Here is a 21,068-nt window from a genome sequence, read left to right as displayed (position 1 = left end):
AGGATGGAGGCTTGAATATCATTAATCTTCATCATGAAAATAATGCATATCTTCTTAAGCTTGCTTGGAACTTTGCTTATAGTGACAAACCTTGGTCTTTACTCTTGAAAGCCAGGGTTCTTAAATCAAAATATGAATTTCGAACGGTTTATAGATCTTCCTCTCTCTGGCCTGGAATTAAGCAATTTTATTCTACCATACTTGACTATACTTATTGGACTGTTGGTACAGGTTCTTTTATTAATTTCTGGAATGATAAATGGTGCTTTACTACTTCTTTAGCAAATATTGCAGGGTTATCTGATGGTGTTAGCATTCCGGATACAGTCTCTCAATTTTGGACAGGTTGTGATTGGAATATTCCCTTCTCTTTACAGCAGATGCCTCTTTTTTTTTAATCATATCATGATTAGAGAGGAACAGGATATTCCTAATTGGATTCTAAATGAGTCTAGTCGTTTCACTCTTAAATCGGCTAGGACTTTTTTCTTGGAACCAGGAGTTCCAGGTGGTTGGGGTAAATTCATTTGGTCTTCATCTATTCCGCCTTCCAAAACTCTAGTACTCTGGAAAATATTTCATGGGCGACTTCCTACAGATCAACATATTCAGAATAAGGGTTTGCATATATGTTCTATGTGTTCGCTTTGTGAAAAGCAAGAGGAATCTATTCAACATCTATTTTTTGAATGTTCTAACGCATTGCATATTTGGAGTTGGGTACGACAAATTTTTATTACTTCTCATTTCTCTAATAAGGATGATCTACTTTCTTTTATTAAGAGTGATGGTAGTCCTTTGGTTAAATTGATTAAGCTTGCGGTGATAACCTTTTCTATATGGATGATATGGCGTATGAGGAATTATGCTAGATTTCAGGATAAGATTGGGATTTCTAAGGCTATTTCGATAATTAAAGATTTAACTTGTCTAGTGGGAAATTCGTCTAAAGCTTCAATGAAGAATGATATGTTGGACTTCAACGTGATTAAGTCTTTCGGTATTAAGACTCGTAGTGGTAAAGTTCTTCGTCCTCTTCCTATTAGATGGGAATTTCCTTCACCAGGCTAGGTCAAAATTAATACTGATGGGGCTGCTAGGGGGTATCCTGGTCTTGCTACTTGTGGAGGTATTTTTCGTGGGAGTATGTGAGAATTTATTGGTGCTTTTTCAGCGTTTCTTGAAGTTCAAACTGCTTTAGTTGCTGAGTTTTATGGAGTTATACATGCTATGGAGGAAGCTCAAAAAATGGGACTTACTAATGTCTGGCTTGAATGTGATTCTGCCTTGGTTTGTGCTGCGTTTACTGCTAGGACTAATGTTCCGTGGATGCTTCAGAATCGATGGAATACTTGTCTTAATTTTTGTGGGACAATCAGGTTTAGGGTAACTCATATTTTTCGTGAAGGGAATGCGTGTGCTGATAAGTTGGCTAATTTAGGATTTATTCATAGAGAATCTTTTCATTGGTATAATAGACTCCCAGCTAGTCTGTTCTTAGAATTCTTTATGAATAGGTATAATCTACCTATGTATCGTTTGTGTTAACATATGGGTTTTGGTCTAGTCCCCCATATTTTTGTATTTTCTTTCTTTTTTCTTTTTTTTAATAATATTTTTTTTCATGTGATGGCAGATGATTGTTGTTTCTTGAGGTGTCAGGTTAGCTGAGATGTCAAGTTGCATAGTGATGCCTAACACGAAAACTTTATAATAAAAAAAAAATTCTAATTTAGTTACTATAGTAACTATTTTTTTTCTTCTAAAATTAGTTTCTATTTCATGTTTTTCTTGTAATGATTATATCAATTATAGTTTACTAAGATGAAAAAATTCAAAGAAATATTAATGATATTTTTTAAAGACTAAGGTAAAACATTTTTTTTATAGTTAATATATTTTCAAGAAGTTTTATAAGTGAAGTATATTTGTCAAGTTTTTTTTACCCGAAAACAAAAAAGGTGAAAATATAAGAAAAAATTATAATCAATTGTTTCAAAAACTCGAAAATATGATTATCCATTTGACTTGCGAGAAAACTCAAGAAACAACGATGATGGAGAATAGAATCTGAAGATAATGTGTGGAAGTCACAATCACAATTAACATATACATTGATTGGTCTTCCAAATATCGATAAATTAATTACTAATAAGAAATTTATATTTAACTATATAATATAATAAAAAATTTGATTAAACATATGACTATTATAAAAAGAATGCAACAATCATAAAACAAATATACAATAAAAAATTAAAATTAAAATATAATATCTAATGAGTTAACACGACACCTATATTTATTATAAGCCAAATATAACATATAAGATATAAACATTTGTTAAATATTGAACAAATCACAATTTAGTAAAATTACTCAATCCATTTACTATGGATAATAAAAAAGTTTTGAATAGATTATTACATAATATGATTCTGAATTGCTTTATTCATAAATTAAAAAAAAGATACTTCTTAACAGGGCCAATTCAAAATATTTTCTCAATTACCAATTATCTTTTATAATAGATATTAAATAATTGATAACTAATAAATATTTGTTAGACCTTAAGCCGAATTGTTGCAGTTTTTGTAAGAAAATGAGTATATATTAAATATATATGACATGTAATAGAGAGAGAAAGTATTTGAGATATTTTTGAAAGTTGAAGTTATATTAATTATATTGTTCAATGGTGAGAAAGTTGTGTTAATGGTGAGTGACCAAACCTTGAAAAACATTGAAACCACTAATGTCACACCAAACCCTAAACTAATAACTTTTAATTATTATACTTTCATGTGGTAGAATCCTTTATATAAGTTTAAAGAATTAGTTGGAAATATATCATTCAAAGTTATAATTAAATATTGTCAATAAATTATAAAGTTAGGAAATAATTTAACCTAAAGATATAAATGATAAAATATGTAAATAAAATAGCCAAATGCTAAAATTTACAAAATTTTAAAACATGAAAAATAAGATGCATATAAAATTTTAAAACACTCAATTTTTTTTTTTCATTTCTTATAGATATTCTCTTAATTACTCTATTATTTATAAGTCATATATTAATTCACTTTGTTGTGAATTCAGAAGTGGACCCAATCTCATGGTGAATAAATAAAGAATTAAGATTACTTTACTTCAATGGGTAAGTAACAGATTTAAGTGATGAGCATTATTAGCTTTTTGCTATAATAATTTGAATTATATTATATATGTAGCATGATTGCATCCACTGCAACTTTATCACCCACTTCCATTTTATGCTTCTCTCCTGCAAAACAGCCTTTCAAAAGTTATTCCAAATTAATGCACATATACTTGAATTTCATTAACTTCACTTTCATAAATCCAATTTTACCAAGAAGTTATTGTGTATTGGTGCTTGCGTTCAACACTGATAAAAAAAATTATCAGACAAAAAAATATAACACATCATTAAAATGCTCTAACAGCTATGTATAATGTCTATGAATTGTTGTATTAGCTCCATTAAGTTATAAGAGAATTTTGACTAATCAAAGTTCTCAACATATAATATTAAGATAATAATTTAAATTTCTCTTTTCAATTTTATAGTGTCTCTCCTCCAATTTAAACATTAAAAAAAAATTTGGAATTACATATAACTAAAATTTATATGTAAGACACTAAATTTGTATGTAAAACATAGTTACATACCAACAAAAATCCGTATTTAAAACGGTTGTAGGTAACTTTTATATACGAATTTGAGATTCTTATGTAATTAAATACGGATTTATCCGTATGTAAGTGTGTGCAAGTTTACATACGGATATATCCGTATGTAACTGTAATTCGTTTTTTTTTAAATATATTTGAAAGCAATGGAAATCATTTCCACGCCTGCATATACCAAAAATCATTCATGTTTTCAATAGAATTTATTCAAAGACAAATATTCATCAACATTCAGACCTGCCCATAAATTGAAAAGTATGATAGAATACAATACTATTTCCAAATATTCAAAATATCTAAATGTATTTCATTAAAACAAACAAAAAATATCTAATAAAAGTAAATTCAAGTCATTACAAAGTTTTTAAGAAAACTATAATAATTATTATAATCTTAACTAGGTGAATTTTGTTGCTTATCATCATTATCTCGCATCTGATTATGTTGAGTCATTAGTTGCAGGGTATTTGGTTGTTGAAAAATATGTTGTACATCTGTTACTACTCCAGGTGGTAGATATTGAATCATAAGATTGTGAAAAGATTGAAACCGAGAATTCATGTGTCGAATATGCTCCTCACTTGTTGATAGTCATTGTCTAAGTTCAACAATTTCTTATGAACCAACTTTCTTACTAAAAGATGGTTGTGTTTCTTGTAGGTAGATCAACACAGTCGTCCTAACGATCGACACGCCCAACCCTATACACTCGTTCCTTGTACCTTCCACCTACAACTTGTAACCAACAATTGTTTCTTAATTTTTCCTCCTTAAGATGATCTAATGGAGTAGATATTGAGGTAGACGCAGATTGTGACTCAAATAATGCTTGAAAGAATCTACTTTCAAAATCTTCCTATTAAAATAAAAAATATTTATTATAATAGTAATTAATGTACATAAACAAAAAATTTGAAAAAAATTAACATCTGTCCGCCTCGACATATTATTTAACAAAGTAGATCAATAACAAGAAATTCTTACAATAATAATTTTAACATCTATTTTTTTAGATTTTATATCATTTATCATTTTTTAAAAATAATTTTTATATTTATTATTGTGTTATGTTTTCCTTTTCTAGAACATTTATGAAAATGTTTCTCAAAACATATGATAGTTAATGAGATTAAAGAAATATTTTCTCAAGCATTATGACTTTTTCAACCTGACTTAAACGACATACTAGAGTAATGTTTTGTTCAACATCATACTTTTAGGGGAACACATCTTTGAAATTATTCTATGTTGCTTTAATGTGCTTTTTTGTGTTTGATTGCCACATGTGTATACACAACATCAAACACATGATTAGGTATTATAAAGAACTTCTTGTATATGTATAATTTAACATCAGAAAAAACATACACAAATTCATATCCACAATTGAAGCTATATTATAAAGAACTTCCCTTTGAATACTTTTATTCAGAACCAACTCAATATACTGAAAATATTTCAATAAAGTAAGTGTAGAAAGTGGAACTACGTAGACTGTTATTAATATTATTTTTATTATTAATATTATTAATATTATTATTATTATTATGAATATTATTTTTTAATATGAATTTTATTGTTAGTTTTAATAATAATAATAATATTATTATTACTTTGATATTAATAGTACTACTACTAATATTATTATTATTAATAATATTAATATATATTTTTAGTAATAATATTAAAAATAATATTTTTAATAATAATATTTGTGTTAATAATAATAATTAGTAATATTAATAGTACTAATATTATTACTGTTAGTAGTAATTTTAATTATACTATTATTATTATTAGTAATAATGATGATAATATTCTATAACAATATAAAAAGGATTTTTTTTACACATTTTGTTTTCCAATTTTATCTTTTATAATATTAAAATATAACAAATTTAACAAATATTTATTTTAAATTGAAATTTTGAATTTTTAAAAATTTATAAAAAATTGAATTAAAGAAAATAAAGAATCCAATTTCTTATAATTTTACACTTTAAATAACTATTTTTTTTTAAATTAAAATAATTCTTCTGAATTAAAAATAAGCTACACAATAAAAAATTACATACAACAAAATTTTAAAAAATATTTGTTTTTATGATAATGCTTAATAAAAGTATATTTATAATTTAATAATATACTTTTATTTCAATAATTATTATAATAATAATGTTTTATCAAAAGAAAAGAATGCAACTATTCATCTTTTAAAAAAAAGTAATTAAATAACTTTTTCTTTTAGAAATAATAACGATTACATATATATAACTTATCCTTTAAAAATATAATATACTCCATTGTCATTATTCTTACTACGGGAACACAGGCGCGTGGCGATCACGCGCCTGTGTATCCGCATTTCTTATTTTTTTCATTTATATATATTTATGTTTAATATTAAAATTTGAATAAATAATATTATTATTTGCACATTTATCTTAACAATATAAATTTATAGTATATTATAAATAAAAAATGACATTATCATTATTATGTAAAATTATTATACTTTGTGTGAATTGGCTTAACCAATGCAAGTAATTGATCATCATTCTAAGTGTTTTATTCTTTACAAATTTTATTTCCTAGGAATGTCACACACATTAACCACTTTTGCAATTCAAAACTGTTTATCTTCTCCCGTATTTCCACTGTCAATTTTGAAGAGACATTCTTCTTTCTATGCAACTGTTTGAAAAGTAACCACTTTTCAATTCAAAATCGTCTCCAACCTCTATTTCAATTTAAAATCGTTCCTCCACATATATTACATATTTTAGAGAAAATAAGAAATGACAACAATGTCCATAATATAATCAAATATTTATATAAGGATAAAATAGGGAAAGAATTAAGAGCTGTTAAATAGGAGAATCCCTTTATATATAGGTATATATATATAATTAAATATGTTAAAAATAATTAAATAATTATATTTTTTTATCACAATAAATCAAATGTAATATTATTTTAATAAAGAAAATTAGCAATACACATTTCAGAATCTAAAAATTAGAGTTTTTGAAGCATTGAGGAGACGGAATATATGGTGAAGTGGCGGTGATGAAATGTGAAGAGGAACAGTGGCGGTGATGAATTTTGAGGAGGCGGGAGGCATAGTGGCAGTCAAGGAAGACTCTGTGCGCTTGCATTTAGATGTTGGAAGGGTAAACAATGAAGGCGTTTGCTCACGCTGAGCATCACAGCTTGGAACTTCTAAAAACTGTTTTATTAACTTCTAAAATTATAAAATGTCCAAATAACCAAAATAAATTAATAAAACAAAATATTAAGTAAGGATAAAATAGGAAAACAATTTAGAGCAGTTAAAGTGGAGAATCCAAAATGTCCAAATAACCAAAATAAATTGATAAAACAAAATATTAAGCAAGGATAAAGTAGGAAAACAATTTAGAGCATTTAAAGTGGGAATAAGAAATGACACAATGACCATAATACAATAATAAAATTAAATATTAATATAAGGATAAAATAGGAAAAAAAATTAAGAGCAGTTAAGAGGAGAATCCCCTTTATATATAGGTATAGATAATTTAATAAATAATTTTATTTATAAAAAAACTACTTTTAATAAATTGTATATCAATTTAAATAGACACATGAACATTAATTATTTTCTCTTAATTAATAAAAAGAATTTATTGTTACAAAAAGATTATTAAACTTTAAATTAATGTTTTATTTATATATATATATATTAAAATTTGTAATAACATTTATAAATTTACATTATATATTAATTCAATAAAATTCTAATATTATAAATTTATAATGTAATATATTATTCGTGAGATATGGATTTGATACTGTACTTACAAAAGGTTAGAAAAGTTTCGATCTTCCCTTAAGTTATTGTCTAAGTTGTTGTTGATCTTGATTGATGATGTCGTGTGATCTTTGATCTTAAATCAGTGTGGGTGGTGTACCTACAAAAGGTTCTTTGATGTCTAAGTCAATGCTCGGTGTGAGGCAGGTGAGTCTAATAAATATGATTTAATGTGTACTTTTGTCTTAGTTAGTAAACCTATTTATAAAATCGTAATGGTACTTTGATCTCTAAGTTAGGTTACCAAATTAACCTTTGAATTTTAGATAAAATTATGTGTCATAATTACGTTACTCATGTTGTCTTAATGAGTCTTTATGGGATATATGGAGACTATAACGATCATATCATTTTAGGGATACTCGCCTTCCAAAACCGTATATACATATACTCTTTTAAAAAAAATTGTTAAGATGAATAATAATAATAATAATTACCTACACAATTTTAAAAATATTATGAAGTTTATGTTATTAGATTATATGATGTAAAATGTGTTATTTTGTGTTTATGTAGACCTTAGACACTAATAAAAAGAATTAAAAATATTTGAAAGTCCACTAGTTTGCACTTATGACGTGTGATGAATAGTTCTCCTCCTTCACCATTAATATTCTCTCCAGTTGCAGTGCGGAACCTTGTATTATTGGTTCCCTTCTTCACTTATCCTTCTTTTATAAACTTATAGGTATATTTTCTTTAAAGAAGAAATATAATAAGATTATTGTAGTTTATTTACTCTAAGATCAATTTTTTTTTTAATGCATATGCTTTGTAAACTTTAAAATATTTTTTTAATTTGCTTTATGATTTGTGTAATAGAAAAAAGGATTCATTGATTATGGTACATGATGAAAGTCACCATTAATTCGTAACCAAAAATAATATATTTACTTTTATAATAATCAACGTTAACATAAGTCAACTATTCTAATTTTCTTTAATATATAGACCTCTCTTTGTCTTATGTTAATATCATGCACATAAAACAACCATGATTAGTTTATCTTTTACAATATAAATAAGAGTTAGATTTAGTTAAATTTTATTTAAATACTTGAATTTTCTTTTATATTTATCTGTAATATTAGGTAGTTCATAAAAAAATCTTTAAATAAAAATCAATTTTAGAAACAAAAATCAATAGTTTGCATTACAAGAAGCTTGCACATATGCATAAGATAAAACCATGGTTTAATCTTTGAAAGTGTAAAGCCTTGTAATATTAATTTTTGAAAATAAAAAAAGTTTAAAATAAGTTTTTATCTCAAGATTTTATTGATAAATTTAACTTCATCATCACTTTAGTCATCAAAAGTTTGTTATTATTATAAATAAGCCATGTGACTTTTTGAGATTGGACTAAAGTGACTTTCAAATATTGAAGTGACAATGTTTCTACCAAATTTATTATTTACTCTATTTACACATATATGCATACATTTACACAAAATCATAAATGGTATAAAGTATTATCATGAGTCATTTAGTTTGCTAATGATATAAAAAGTTACTTCTTTTGAACTAGCGTTACTTGATATTCAATCTCTTTGTGTGGTGATTTCAAAACTCATAATTGAACCATGATAACAAACTACGTAAAAAAAACATAAAGAAATAACTATATATACAGTAAACATGGTCATCATCATCTCTCTTCAAATTACAATCTAATTAGATAGGGATACTAATCATGAGATTCTATCATTATTACATTAATTGTATATAATTGGGTACAATATTGCATACAATAATCAATAATTACATATAATAATTATTATTTCCTTAATAATATGTGTTCCATTTAAAAAATCATTTTGGAAAGAACAACCACCAGTTTGACAATGTGTTTTATAAGTTGATAGGATGATATGATGTAATCCTTATATTTATTGTAATCAAATAAGCCAAAATAATGTGTGGTATCTAAGTTTATATCTTGTAATGCTTGCATTTCTTTTAGTTGTATTCCTTGTAGTTTTATTGTAAAATTTGAAGTAAAATCGTGTTAAGTCATATAAGGTTATGTGCTGGATTTTATTTTTTTTTCTTTAGGCCTTTTGGTGAAGCTTATATTTTTTAGGGTGACTTGCTATTTGCTATTTGATTTGAAGTTTTAAAATTCAATTTCCAATCACAGGGACCACACCTTTTAAGTCCAATAAAAAACTACTTTAATGAAAAATTCAAAGTTAATTCACTAAAAACTTTTTTATTCAATCTTAAAAAATCTATTTGTAATTTAAGATTTATATCCTAATTATATATATAATAAGACTATTTTTTTAAAATTATATTTCTATAAAACACATCATTTTTTTTAACTAAATCTAAGTAACTCTTTATATTTTTATCCCTCATATCTTCATTATAATCGGTATTATAATGTACAAAATTCATAAGATAGAAATATAAAAAATAAATTGTCTTTGATTAATTACTGGGTAAATACGGTAATCATAGTGTCCACGACTTAAATAAATACATGAATCTTAAGCGATATTTCTTATCTTTTCTGGTTTGTCTTAGTTTCACAATGAAAGCAGAAACTGGGTATTTGACATTTATCACCATATAGCAAGGACGGTGATTCCAAACCCGCGCTTTTACTTCACGCCTCCAGCCAATTGGCCATTCAAATTTTTATCAATGTTCTTCTGCCCTTCGGGAAGACTCTACCATATTTTGCTGGTGGTTATCTGTTTTTTTTTAGCCTATTTTTGACAAGTATGTTTCTTTCACATAATGAAAGACCCAAAAGTTGCAAGAATAACCTGAAAGAAAAATATTAAGAAAATAATAATTATCAAATTATATGTAATTATTGTATGTAATATTGTATCCAATTATATGTAATTAATTTAATAATGATAGAATCTCATGATTAGTATCCTACCTAATTAAATTGTAATTTGTAGAGAGAAACTCCTTTCCTTTCTATACATCAAGTGATGTAATTATATACATAAGAGAATAAAAACATCTCTTCTTCTTATTATTTTTTATCATTTTCTTAAATGGTATCAGAGCACCAATCTTGGTGTCCTGACAACCTTTCCATTTTTTTTATCCCCTAAATAAAAATCATGTCTGAAAAAGAACTCATCAGTAACGAGTCCAATAGAAACCTCGTACAAGGCTTCAGTGCCGAACAAATTCAGCAATTGGCAAAGTCTATTTACTCGCTCAACAATAACGGTAAAAGTGACACATTTGTTAGCTCTGCAGGTCTGCTTGCCCATAACTCCTCTCCTAATTATGCTTTTACGAAACCATGGATTTTGGATAGCGGAGCAACCGATCACATTGCATCTGATTCACAATTTTTCACACGCACTCCATCATCATTTATTTCAAATGTTAATTTGCCCACGTACTCAACTGCGCCCATCTCATCTACCGACACAATTAAATTATTAAATTCAATGACAAAATCACTCTCAAAGATGTTCTTTGTGTTCCTTCTTTTAATTTAAATCTCATGTCCATTAGTAACATAATCAGTTCACTAAATTGTTGTGTCGTTTTTACGGTTGCGTTTTACAGGACTTGGCTACGGGGAGGATGATTGGCTCGGGTAAACAACACGCAGACTTATACTACATGTCCCCTCTTCCACCCCTCTTCCAAAACAAGCCCACGCATCTCAAATATCGACCCCGATCCTGATTTATGGCACAAGCGCCTCGAACATCCTTCTCTCGCGTGTCTACAACTTGTATCTTCCTTACTACCTATCCCTATCATTAAAAATCTCATTACCATTCATAATAATTGTAGTATTTGTCCCAAAGCTAAACGACAAGGTTACCCTTTCCTTTAAGCACAATACAATCTCATTCTCCATTTAATCTATTGCATTGTGACATTTGGGGTCCTCATAAAACCCCAACTCATATTGGAAAACGTTTTTTTTCTCACTATAGTCGATGACTATACTAGATGTACTTGACTATTTCTCAATTTCTTATGAATCACAAATCTGAAACCCAACATCTCTTAGAGTCATTCATTACATTTGCACGTATCAATTTCAGGCATCTATTAAAACCATCCGCGTTGACAACGGACTGGAATTTATTTCAATGTATGATTTTTTTCTCAAAAAAGTATTGAATGTCAACGCACTTGCGTCTAAACACAGCACGAGCTCTCCTATTTCAATCCAATTTACCATTAGAATTTTGGGGAAAATGCGTTTTAACCGCCACATATATCATTAATCGCTTGTCATCACCTTTACTAAAAAATAAATCACCTTTTGAGCTACTATATAATCAAATCACCTTCACTTTTGGTTGCCTCTGTTACGCAAACTATTGTTGTTTCACCTAAGCAAAAATTTGATATGCGCGCCTGATAATGCATCTTCATTGGTTATCCTCACAGTCAAAAAGCATATAAATTATTTGATATAGATGTAGACACTTTTTATACAAGTCGGGATGTCATCTTCCATGAAAGTGTTTTCCCATTCTGCCAGTCACAGACACAATCCTCACCTCCATTACAAGGTATTTTACCCACTCCTGTCCAACATTCACTCGATCAACCTTCTTCTCTTACTCATCACAATGCACCTGAACCTCCATCAAACCAACCTTCTTCTCCTACTCATCACAATACAACTGAATACCCGAGAGGGAGCGGAGGGATGGGCTGAGTGGGTAGGAGAGGGAGATCGAAGGCCGGGAAGTGAAAGGGCGCGACAGCTGGGAAGGGTAGAGGGTATGAGGATGAAGGGCTAGGGTTAGGGTTAGGGTTTGACGAAGGGGGCGGAGGGTTGAAGAAGGAGTGCATGTCGAAGGGAGGAGGAGAAGGGTGGGTGTTGGTGTTGGTGTTTGGGTGGTGGTTGTTTGGGAAAGCCATCATCAGATTGGATTGAGCTCCAATTCACAATTCAATATGATGAAACGAAATGAGATTGGTGAATTCGTGAAGAAGAAGATGATAGATCGAGATTGGGATTGTGATGAGTGCATAGAGAGATCTGAAAAAGATCAAGATTGGAACTCGAATAGACTGTAAGAGAGGGAGGGAAGTGGAAAAACCCACTTCGTCAATTTCTCATTCACTTCTTAAACTAAACTTTATCATACATTTTGTATTTTTTTTGTTTTTACCATTTCAGTCATCTTATTTTTTTGCTTATACTATACCTACTTTACAAATGTTATTATAAATATTTATACAATATGTTAATATATCTATATTCATAAAATATATTTGAGTTACTTCAAGTGTTAAGTGAGCTTTTATTATTTTTATTTAAACATGTTATTAAAGCTTTCTTACGTTACATCAACATTCAAATTGTTTTAATTATTTTTTTTCTTAATATTTTATTATCTAATATACACATAATTTTTTTTCAATATTTGATTATCATAGGTATATCTCATGAGTCATCCTCAAAATTATAAACATTTTATAGGAAGTTTTATGTTTTGTTTTTTATATGTAATTTAAATAAAATTCAATATCTTTTTTTATAATGTATTTTTCAACAATAGAAATTTTAATATGATATTGATTCTTCATATGATTTTCTAAAATCTTCATATATATATATATATATTTAAACACAATACATTCATATTGGATAAACTAATTCATATAATCTTATTTTTCTTCCAAAATAACAAGAAATGAAATCATGATGACAAAACAAGATAGAGAGAGAAAAAAATATTTAGTTGACACAAAATAACAACAATCTTTTTTCAAGTTTATTTAACTTTTGGAGATCAATAACTCCAGTGCATATAAAAACAAGCATAATAAATTTATAATATGTTTCATATTTGTAGGTAAAATTTCACATGAAAAACCATGTAAAATAATTATGACATCAAGATGAGACAATCATTAGACTTAGATTGTGCATAGATAACAAACTTTTAACATTTGAAGAGTATCCTTGTGATACTTTCACATTTTTTAGACCTTGAATGAAATTTGTTTTCTCCTTTTTAGACAAAGTGTAACATGTCGGAATCAAGTGTGCATGCTTACCAACTTTACTTAGTGTAAATTCCTCCCGTATATTAATTCCAATCAAATATAAATGAGAGCATTCAAACTATATGTCATATTGTTTTCTATGTTGAGAAATATCTCAAATAAACACCATTTTTTTTTCGCATACATTGCATTTGTATAGTACTTACATCTAACATGAACCAATACAAAAGATAAGATAGAAGAATATTAAACTTTTCTTTCATATATCAATCACAATTGTCTTCTTCTTTGTTGTTTAAAAAACAACACTATTGTGTTTGACATTTTCACAAATTTCAAAACCAATTAATGAAGTAAGGCAAATGTCATCATTTTTGTGTATTATAAGTTTTTTTTTCAATCTATCATATGGGTGAAACCTTTTTACAAATCTACGATATCCAAACATTTAATATTCACACATATGACGTCTAAATTTTTTTATGAGATACTTAAAAGGATTAAAAGATTGCTAATGAAGGTTGTTTTTTCCAATTTTTTTAAAATGTGTGTGGGTCACCCCACAAGGCCACATCTATGCAAGACGAGTCAAACATATTAGCCTACAAAAGTTTCATGTAAGCCAACGATCCTAATCCATTTTTAGCATATCAAATGTGAAGTGTGTCAAAATGGGGTGAGTCAATTTGTATGGCTACCCTTATCACATTTCCTCCTATTTGCATACCATGAAAGATTTTTAGCAACACCTAGATTCACAAGCAAACACCAAACTTAAATCATTGAAAGATATCAAACAACTTTCATAGACAAAATGTCCTTTGTCACCTCCTTATTATTGTCTTAGTCATTATCATTTACCCTGTAACGTGAAGATCGACACTTGAGACATCTTTTTAACTCTTCAAACTTTTTTCTTTATAAAATATAAATATTACACTATGCATGTGCCTTTTATACTTTTTACCGATTATGTAAAACATTTTTTCCTAATAATTTCAATTGGATAGTGTATTTCCTTCTGCAACATGTCCATCAACAACCAAAATACATGTGTCTTTTATCCATTCACCCATTAATTGTCTTTAAATTCATTAACCTTATCACAATTGTTGATCGTGTGAATTTACTTGAACAAAAATACAATAAAGTCTTTACATCACTATACATATTTCATACGCATACGCTTAAGCAAAATATTGTGCTATAACATCGCAAATCATGTTTTTCAATATAACATCCATGGTTGAATTAGAAAACTACTCCATTTGACATACCTAATGATTTATCATGTCACATGCATGTTGTATTCAAAGAAATTCATCACACAAAAGATGCTCCTTATTTATTGTAACATGCAATATTTTATCATTCAAACATGTCACACAATAATATTTAAACCTTACTACATTATCACCATTATCAACGTTACATTGCATAAATTGTATGTATGAATTCTTTTACTTATTCTTGTAATCATTACTTGTACGTGTTGAATTAGTCAAACTTTTATTTATATTTATGTTTTGTACGGTAAGTCGTTTGTGTACTACCGGATGACCGAAAAGCCGACTAGTAACAATCAAATACATGATTAGACGAGAATAAACTAGGTTAAGCGCAAAACATGATTAAAGTGCAATTGGACATCCAACTGGACTCAAAAGCAGACCCATAACAGTCAGAGTCCATCCATAGTAGTATAAATAGAGGGAGAGGCACAACACTCGAGGAAGTGTGTTAAAGATCCCACATCAACTAGATATTAAGACATTTCATAATATATTTCATAATATATAGTGAGTATAAACCTCTCTTATAAACTGATTTAATGAGACTGAATTAGGCTTAAAGTTCATATCTTAATAAACTGATTTCATAAGATTGAATTAGGCTTAAAGTTCATATCTCAATACAACATAATCTTGTAATATCATTCTAGTCTTTTCTAAGAACACTTTGATTGAACAAAATCCAAACATGGCTATTTTTATGTTGATATGGCTATTTTTATGTTGATATTGATGGTAGTTTTAACTTCTAATTTTTCATTCAGTCTTTTATAAAATATGATATTTTACTAAATAGATGCAATTTTACGAATTAATTACCGTAATTGGTAAAAAAGTCCTATCAAATACCTATTCCATAATTAGGTTTTATCTGGTTGAATATGAAAGAGGTCTGGAGTTATGATGCCTTAGACTTGGTGGTGGTTCATCATCTCTCCTTTTCTTGACTATGAGGAGGTGGTGGTGTCTTACCATCTCTTGACTTAGTGGTGCCATACTACCCATTATGTAGAAATTGAGGATTACATTCAATTGACATGGTTGGTGTCACTGTCACCACCGTCTTCTGTTCAAGGAGCCACCATGTTGGCTTTCAACTTTTTAAGAGTGATCTTGAATTTCGTGGTATTGCTACTTCTAGTATCATGCATTTATGAAAAACTAAAGTTTTTCTGTGTGTATATGTAATAAAACGTGGTACAAATGACAGACACTCAAATTAATGTATAATGTAAACCTAAATTTTAACTAATTTTATCTGGTTTATTCAGCTAATTCATAGAAACTTTAACGGTTTTACTGATAATAAATTTGCATCTCTGAAAAACAAGAGTAACTTCAGTTTTATATATGAAAATTATGGGACAAGTGCTGGGTCCCAAAAAGTGTTCACCACACCTACAGATGCTTCGGTGGTTAATTTAATGCTTGATTCATTTTAGTATATGTATTTTATAATATGCTTGTTAATCTTCCACCTTGACCTGGTGTGTTTGTTCTTGTGCATATAAATAAGAGCAGGAACAGTATTTTGAGGACAAAACAGCCTCATGATTCATGAATGAGACCACAAAGGGTCAATGAGTCTTCTAAGGTTTGAACTTTGAAAACAATCTTGCTAAAAAAAAGTGTACATACAGAGGGATAGCATTTTCAAAATCATGTGCCTAAGAAAAGGGTAAAGTCGTGAAATAGTTCACAAAGGGTCAATGGTCTTCTAAGGTTTGAACTACGAACACGGACTTGTTTGAAATATATATATATATATACATATATATGTGTGTGTGTGTATAGAGGGATTTCAAAATCATGTGGCTAAGAGATAACCTTGTTCATACTGATGCAAGGAGTTGCTGAAGACTACCCAATCAGCTAATACTCTGACCAGTTACCAAGTTTATAGTGCGGGCGGCTACTAATGAATTGAAGACATGGCAAAGCCTTGGTTCACTAAGGGGTGCAGTACACGTCACTACGCACTTATGAAACTCAGAGTAAGCCAGCTTCTATAAATTGCAACCTCATTACTTGTAACTCTCCAAGTTCCACTAGCTAGTGCTCTCTCTTTGTGTATGTTCCCTGTGGCTGTGGTCTCCTTTTAGCCTTTGAATCTTCAAGTTTTCAGTTAATCTCAATCTCTTTTTTGAGTTTGTTCTCAAGGTAATCTTCTTTGGTGTGGTTTTTCTTGGTCACACTGCTGTGTGCTAGCTGATTCTAGTTATCTGTGGAACTTGTCTGTGCCATGCCATCTTGGCTTTGGTGCTGTGTGTCTCAGATTGAATATGATTTAGTTGAGACAGTAGAGTTTTCTAGAATCTGCCTTTTCTTTTGTTTTATCTTAGTGAGTACTTCTAGAGTAAACTGATATAAAAAGATTTTAAAATGGTATGTTGTCACATGAAGTGTGCAAATTCGGTGATGGATTTTTAGAATTAGCAGACCCAGTTAAACTACCTTGAATCCAATTTTAAGCACTGATTTGAATATAGTTTGTTTGTTATCTAGAACTGTCAAAACAAAAGATGCAGCTTGAAATTGTTTCAGTGGTTTGGATAAAGAGTGAGTCTATTTTTCATTGTATGATTCATGGATTCACAATCTTGCCACTCTATAGGAAATCTCCACCAAAAGTTTTCCTATTAAGCATAGGTGGAGCCACCTGTACAGTTGTGCAAGTTTGTGAATTTTAGACAATGTATAGGCTTGTGATTCAACAATTCTGCAGCTATTTCTAGAATCTAGATGTGGTATTAGTGTTCAACTTCTCAAATTTTTTATTTTATTAGAACTTCCTTTTGGACTTTTATCATTTTTTCATTTATTGTGCAGTTTAGTCCATGTCAGTCTCAGCCAGTCCAGCGCCACTATTAGGGGATCGACTGTGTGAGAATGGATTTGAATGTGTTAAAATTCTCCGAGCCACCAATGATGCACATGGAGGAGTCATTGTGGACTTAAAGGAGGCTATGGACTCTGAAGTTTTTGCTACTTTGCTTAGATCTTCACTTTTACATTGGAAAAAACAGGTGAAGATTATCATCTAAAGCCTAAAATGGTACTTTCTTGCATTAAGCTCTCATCTGAAAAGGTTTATCCACTTTGTGATGCCTATTTCCACTTGTAATAGTTGGCCACTTTCTTTCTTTAGGTGCAATAGATAGTTTAGTTGACAGGGTTGACTGATATCATATGTTTGCCTAGAGAGCACCTCTTTACACGAGTCAAAATTTGAAGCCAATGTAGTTCTTCTAAGGGATTCTGTTGACCATACACCTTAAAACCAACCATTAAATAATACAATATGAAGTGAGCTGATTAATGTGCAAACACACGCTTCAACTCAAGATGAATCTTCTCTTTGGATGAATGCTTTTATCCAAAAAAAGACAAAAAAAACATACTTTTCATGCACATTGTAATTTTCTTACCTAAAATTTATTCAGTCATAAAAATGTAAACCTCTGACCTGTAGTTGGCCTTTATTTAAGTTTGGTATGCATTTCAGGGAAAAGATGGTGTTTGGATCAAGTTACCTATTGAGCTTGTTAATCTTGTCGAAACTGCTGTTAAGGTAATTTCCCCCTATTTTCTTAAGGTTTTGTTGTAAACTACTTTTGATTCCCCATCATGCATACAACATCTCAGGTTCAATACTAAGATTTTTTTATTTATTATAATGTAAAATAGGACAAACCCTTCATAACAAAATTTTACCTTTGATCTAATATTCTCTATTCTCTTATCTGCAATGCATCGGGTGTGTTAGCCTTATTTAGCCCAATTCTAATTCAAAGCATCTTGTGTCAAATTTTGTCATTTGGGGTAGCTACTAGAGTAAGATCTAATATAAATGTGCTTTGTGTTATGCTACTGGCAGGAGGGTTTTTGGTACCACCATGCAGAACCAAACTATCTAATGCTAGTTTACTGGATTCCCAAAACTGGCTGCACAATACCTCCAAATGCTTCCCATTGTGTAGGAGTTGGCGCTATTGTCTTGAATGATAAGAAAGAGGTCTGAAACGAGATCAAAGAATGATTATGTAGATCAACTTTTTTGTTACAAATAATCAACCTTGTTTCATGCCAGCATTCTATTCCTTTTTCTTTGTTTGTTACCTTTGTTTTGGGTGTGGTGGGCTTGTAGGTGCTTGTGGTCCAGGAAAAAAGAGGTGGATTCCATGGGATTGGTGTTTGGAAAATACCCACTGGAGTGGTTGATGCAGTATGCACACTTTTTAAGACAAAATCCATCTATTCTTCAGAATAATTTTATTTTGTTAGCAAATTGAAACTTGGATTGGTACCTGCAGGGTGAGGAGATTTTTGAAGCAGCTATTAGAGAAGTGAAAGAAGAGACAGGAGTAAGTATCAGTACAAAATTGAATTCCTATATATGTTGTAGAATGTTAGTATTATTGCATTTTAGTCATGTCTATAATTTTGGTCTGTTTTACTCTTGTTCAGATTGATACAGAATTTGTGGAAGTACTAGCATTCAGGTATGAATTTTCTAATTTGTGAAGAAAAGTCTTGTTAATACTTTTTCAGGAGATATTTCATATAGATCCATGGATTTGGAAAAGAAATCCCCTACCATAAAGAATTTACTGAGTTATATTGCATTTAAGTTGATGGGAAACACTAAGGACACTTGTTTTCTGTTTCTGTTCTAATCATTAAGTTGGATTTGGAATCTAACATCCTAACAAACTTAAGTCATAATAAAAGAAATTGAAATTTTCCAACATCTCTTCACCTGACTCTCTTTCTTCCTTTATAATTTTTCTTTTGACATTCGCATGTTTATGATTTTCAGACACACACACAATTCATTCTTTGGAAAATCAGATCTATCTTTTGTTTGCATGCTGCGTCCTCTTTCTTCCGACATCAAAAAGCAAGATCTGGAAATTGAGGCAGCTCAGGTATTTTTATTTGACTGTGCCAAATCATGTTTTTTTTTCTCTTCTGCATTTCCTACTGTAAACACCTCAAAACTCCAATTCTACAAGCACTGCCAAAATATTAACAGAAAACACATGTTTAGGACAAAAAAACTTGTGAACAACCACTTCACTTGATTAGTGTGACACATTATATGACCATTATCTACATAATAAACATGTTCAAACATTCATTTATGAACATACTCCATTGGTTCCAATGAATGTTGTAGTTTCTGTAAGTACGCAGTCTATTTTGGTGTTCTACAACACTAACTTTCCACACCATTGACATATAATTCATTGGTATTGCATGTTTACCTCATCACCCTAGTGCTATTGTGACCATATTTGAATCTGTGTTGCTGATGCTAAAATTTTCTTTGCTGTGGTTTGAATTTTCTGACAAAGTGGATGCCGTTCGAGGAATTTGCTGACCAACCTTTCAATCAGATGCACGAACCCTTCAAGTACATGATAGAATTATGCTTGGCAAAGATGGAAAATGTGTATGATGGATTCTCTCCAAGGCCTGTCTCATCATATTTCGTGGAGGAGTTGAATTGTCTGTATTTGAACAGCCATGACCTCGACAAGACTTCTTAAGTTTTCCAAATCAACCTTTGTCATCCATGAAAGTTGATTTTGATATTTCTTTCTTGTATAAAATGTTGGAATTCCTGCATCAGCATTTTCTAATTATTAAATTAAATTTTAATTATCAAGATTAATGGTATTTTAACCATTGATGATTAGTTGTTTGAAGTTGTATGTGTCATCTATTATGGATTAGTCTTTCATCTTATGCTTAAATGAAGAGTCTCTGTTGTTCTTGGTTGATGATTATTAAACTGTTGTCCTTTTTTTATAATTTCCTGTTAGAAAATTGAGTGGTCATAAGGCATAGAAGTATTTTCAAAATAAACCAAATTAAATTAAATTAAATTCTCTTATATTTGTGATTTAATTCAAGTAATTGATTTAGGGTTTTGGTTGGTTAATTGATTTCACTCATACCAGTAGAAAATCAGAACTCGAGAATTTTGCAATCTGAATTTGTTATCTTGTTTGGAAATAAAAAATTGTGAATATTTTTGTACTTTTAATACGTAAAAAAATCCATCAAACAAAACATGACTCCATTGTTACATTTTTTTTTTCAAAACAAACATTTTAAAAAATTTATATCTTTATTATTTCAAATTTTCATAACAGTCAAAGAAATATAAAATTTGAAACTCATCTATCTGTTATCACATGTGCTATGAAACTCCATTGTTTACCATAGAGTTACTGCAT

General features: G+C 29.3%; 1 protein-coding gene across 3 annotated transcripts; it reads left to right on the top strand.

Moving 5' to 3' along the window:
- Nucleotides 1-16,613: 16,613 nt before the first annotated feature.
- On the top strand, nt 16,614-20,620 carry LOC137831360 (nudix hydrolase 2-like). Of its 3 annotated transcripts, none has more exons than XM_068639004.1 (9): nt 16,614-16,817; nt 17,653-17,849; nt 18,329-18,394; nt 18,701-18,838; nt 18,971-19,048; nt 19,137-19,187; nt 19,291-19,325; nt 19,643-19,751; nt 20,181-20,620. In XM_068639004.1, exons 2-9 carry the CDS (start codon nt 17,661-17,663, stop codon nt 20,373-20,375), a joined length of 861 nt encoding a protein of 286 aa, XP_068495105.1. In that variant the 5' UTR covers nt 16,614-16,817; nt 17,653-17,660; the 3' UTR covers nt 20,376-20,620. The 3 variants fall into 3 exon arrangements, with proteins under 3 accessions (XP_068495105.1, XP_068495104.1, XP_068495103.1); XM_068639003.1 differs by lacking the exon at nt 16,614-16,817 and adding an exon at nt 16,864-16,983 and having other exon boundaries at nt 17,658-17,849; XM_068639002.1 differs by lacking the exon at nt 16,614-16,817 and adding an exon at nt 16,864-16,983.
- Nucleotides 20,621-21,068: the final 448 nt, after the last annotated feature.

The sequence above is a fragment of the Phaseolus vulgaris genome, chromosome 6, assembly GCF_000499845.2.
Source record: "Phaseolus vulgaris cultivar G19833 chromosome 6, P. vulgaris v2.0, whole genome shotgun sequence".
Lineage (NCBI taxonomy): Eukaryota > Viridiplantae > Streptophyta > Magnoliopsida > Fabales > Fabaceae > Phaseolus > Phaseolus vulgaris.
This window is presented reverse-complemented; position numbering and strand designations above follow the sequence as displayed.

What these genes read in the sequence shown, in the direction of transcription:
- LOC137831360 (XM_068639004.1), top strand. Translation starts at nt 17,661, where the DNA reads ATGTCAGTCTCAGCCAGTCCAGCGCCACTATTAGGGGATCGACTGTGT. An exon ending in TTTTACATTGGAAAAAACAG is followed by an intron (nt 17,850 to 18,328) that starts GTGAAGATTATC and finishes TATGCATTTCAG; the next exon opens with GGAAAAGATGGTGTTTGGAT. An exon ending in TCTTGAATGATAAGAAAGAG is followed by an intron (nt 18,839 to 18,970) that starts GTCTGAAACGAG and finishes GTGGGCTTGTAG; the next exon opens with GTGCTTGTGGTCCAGGAAAA.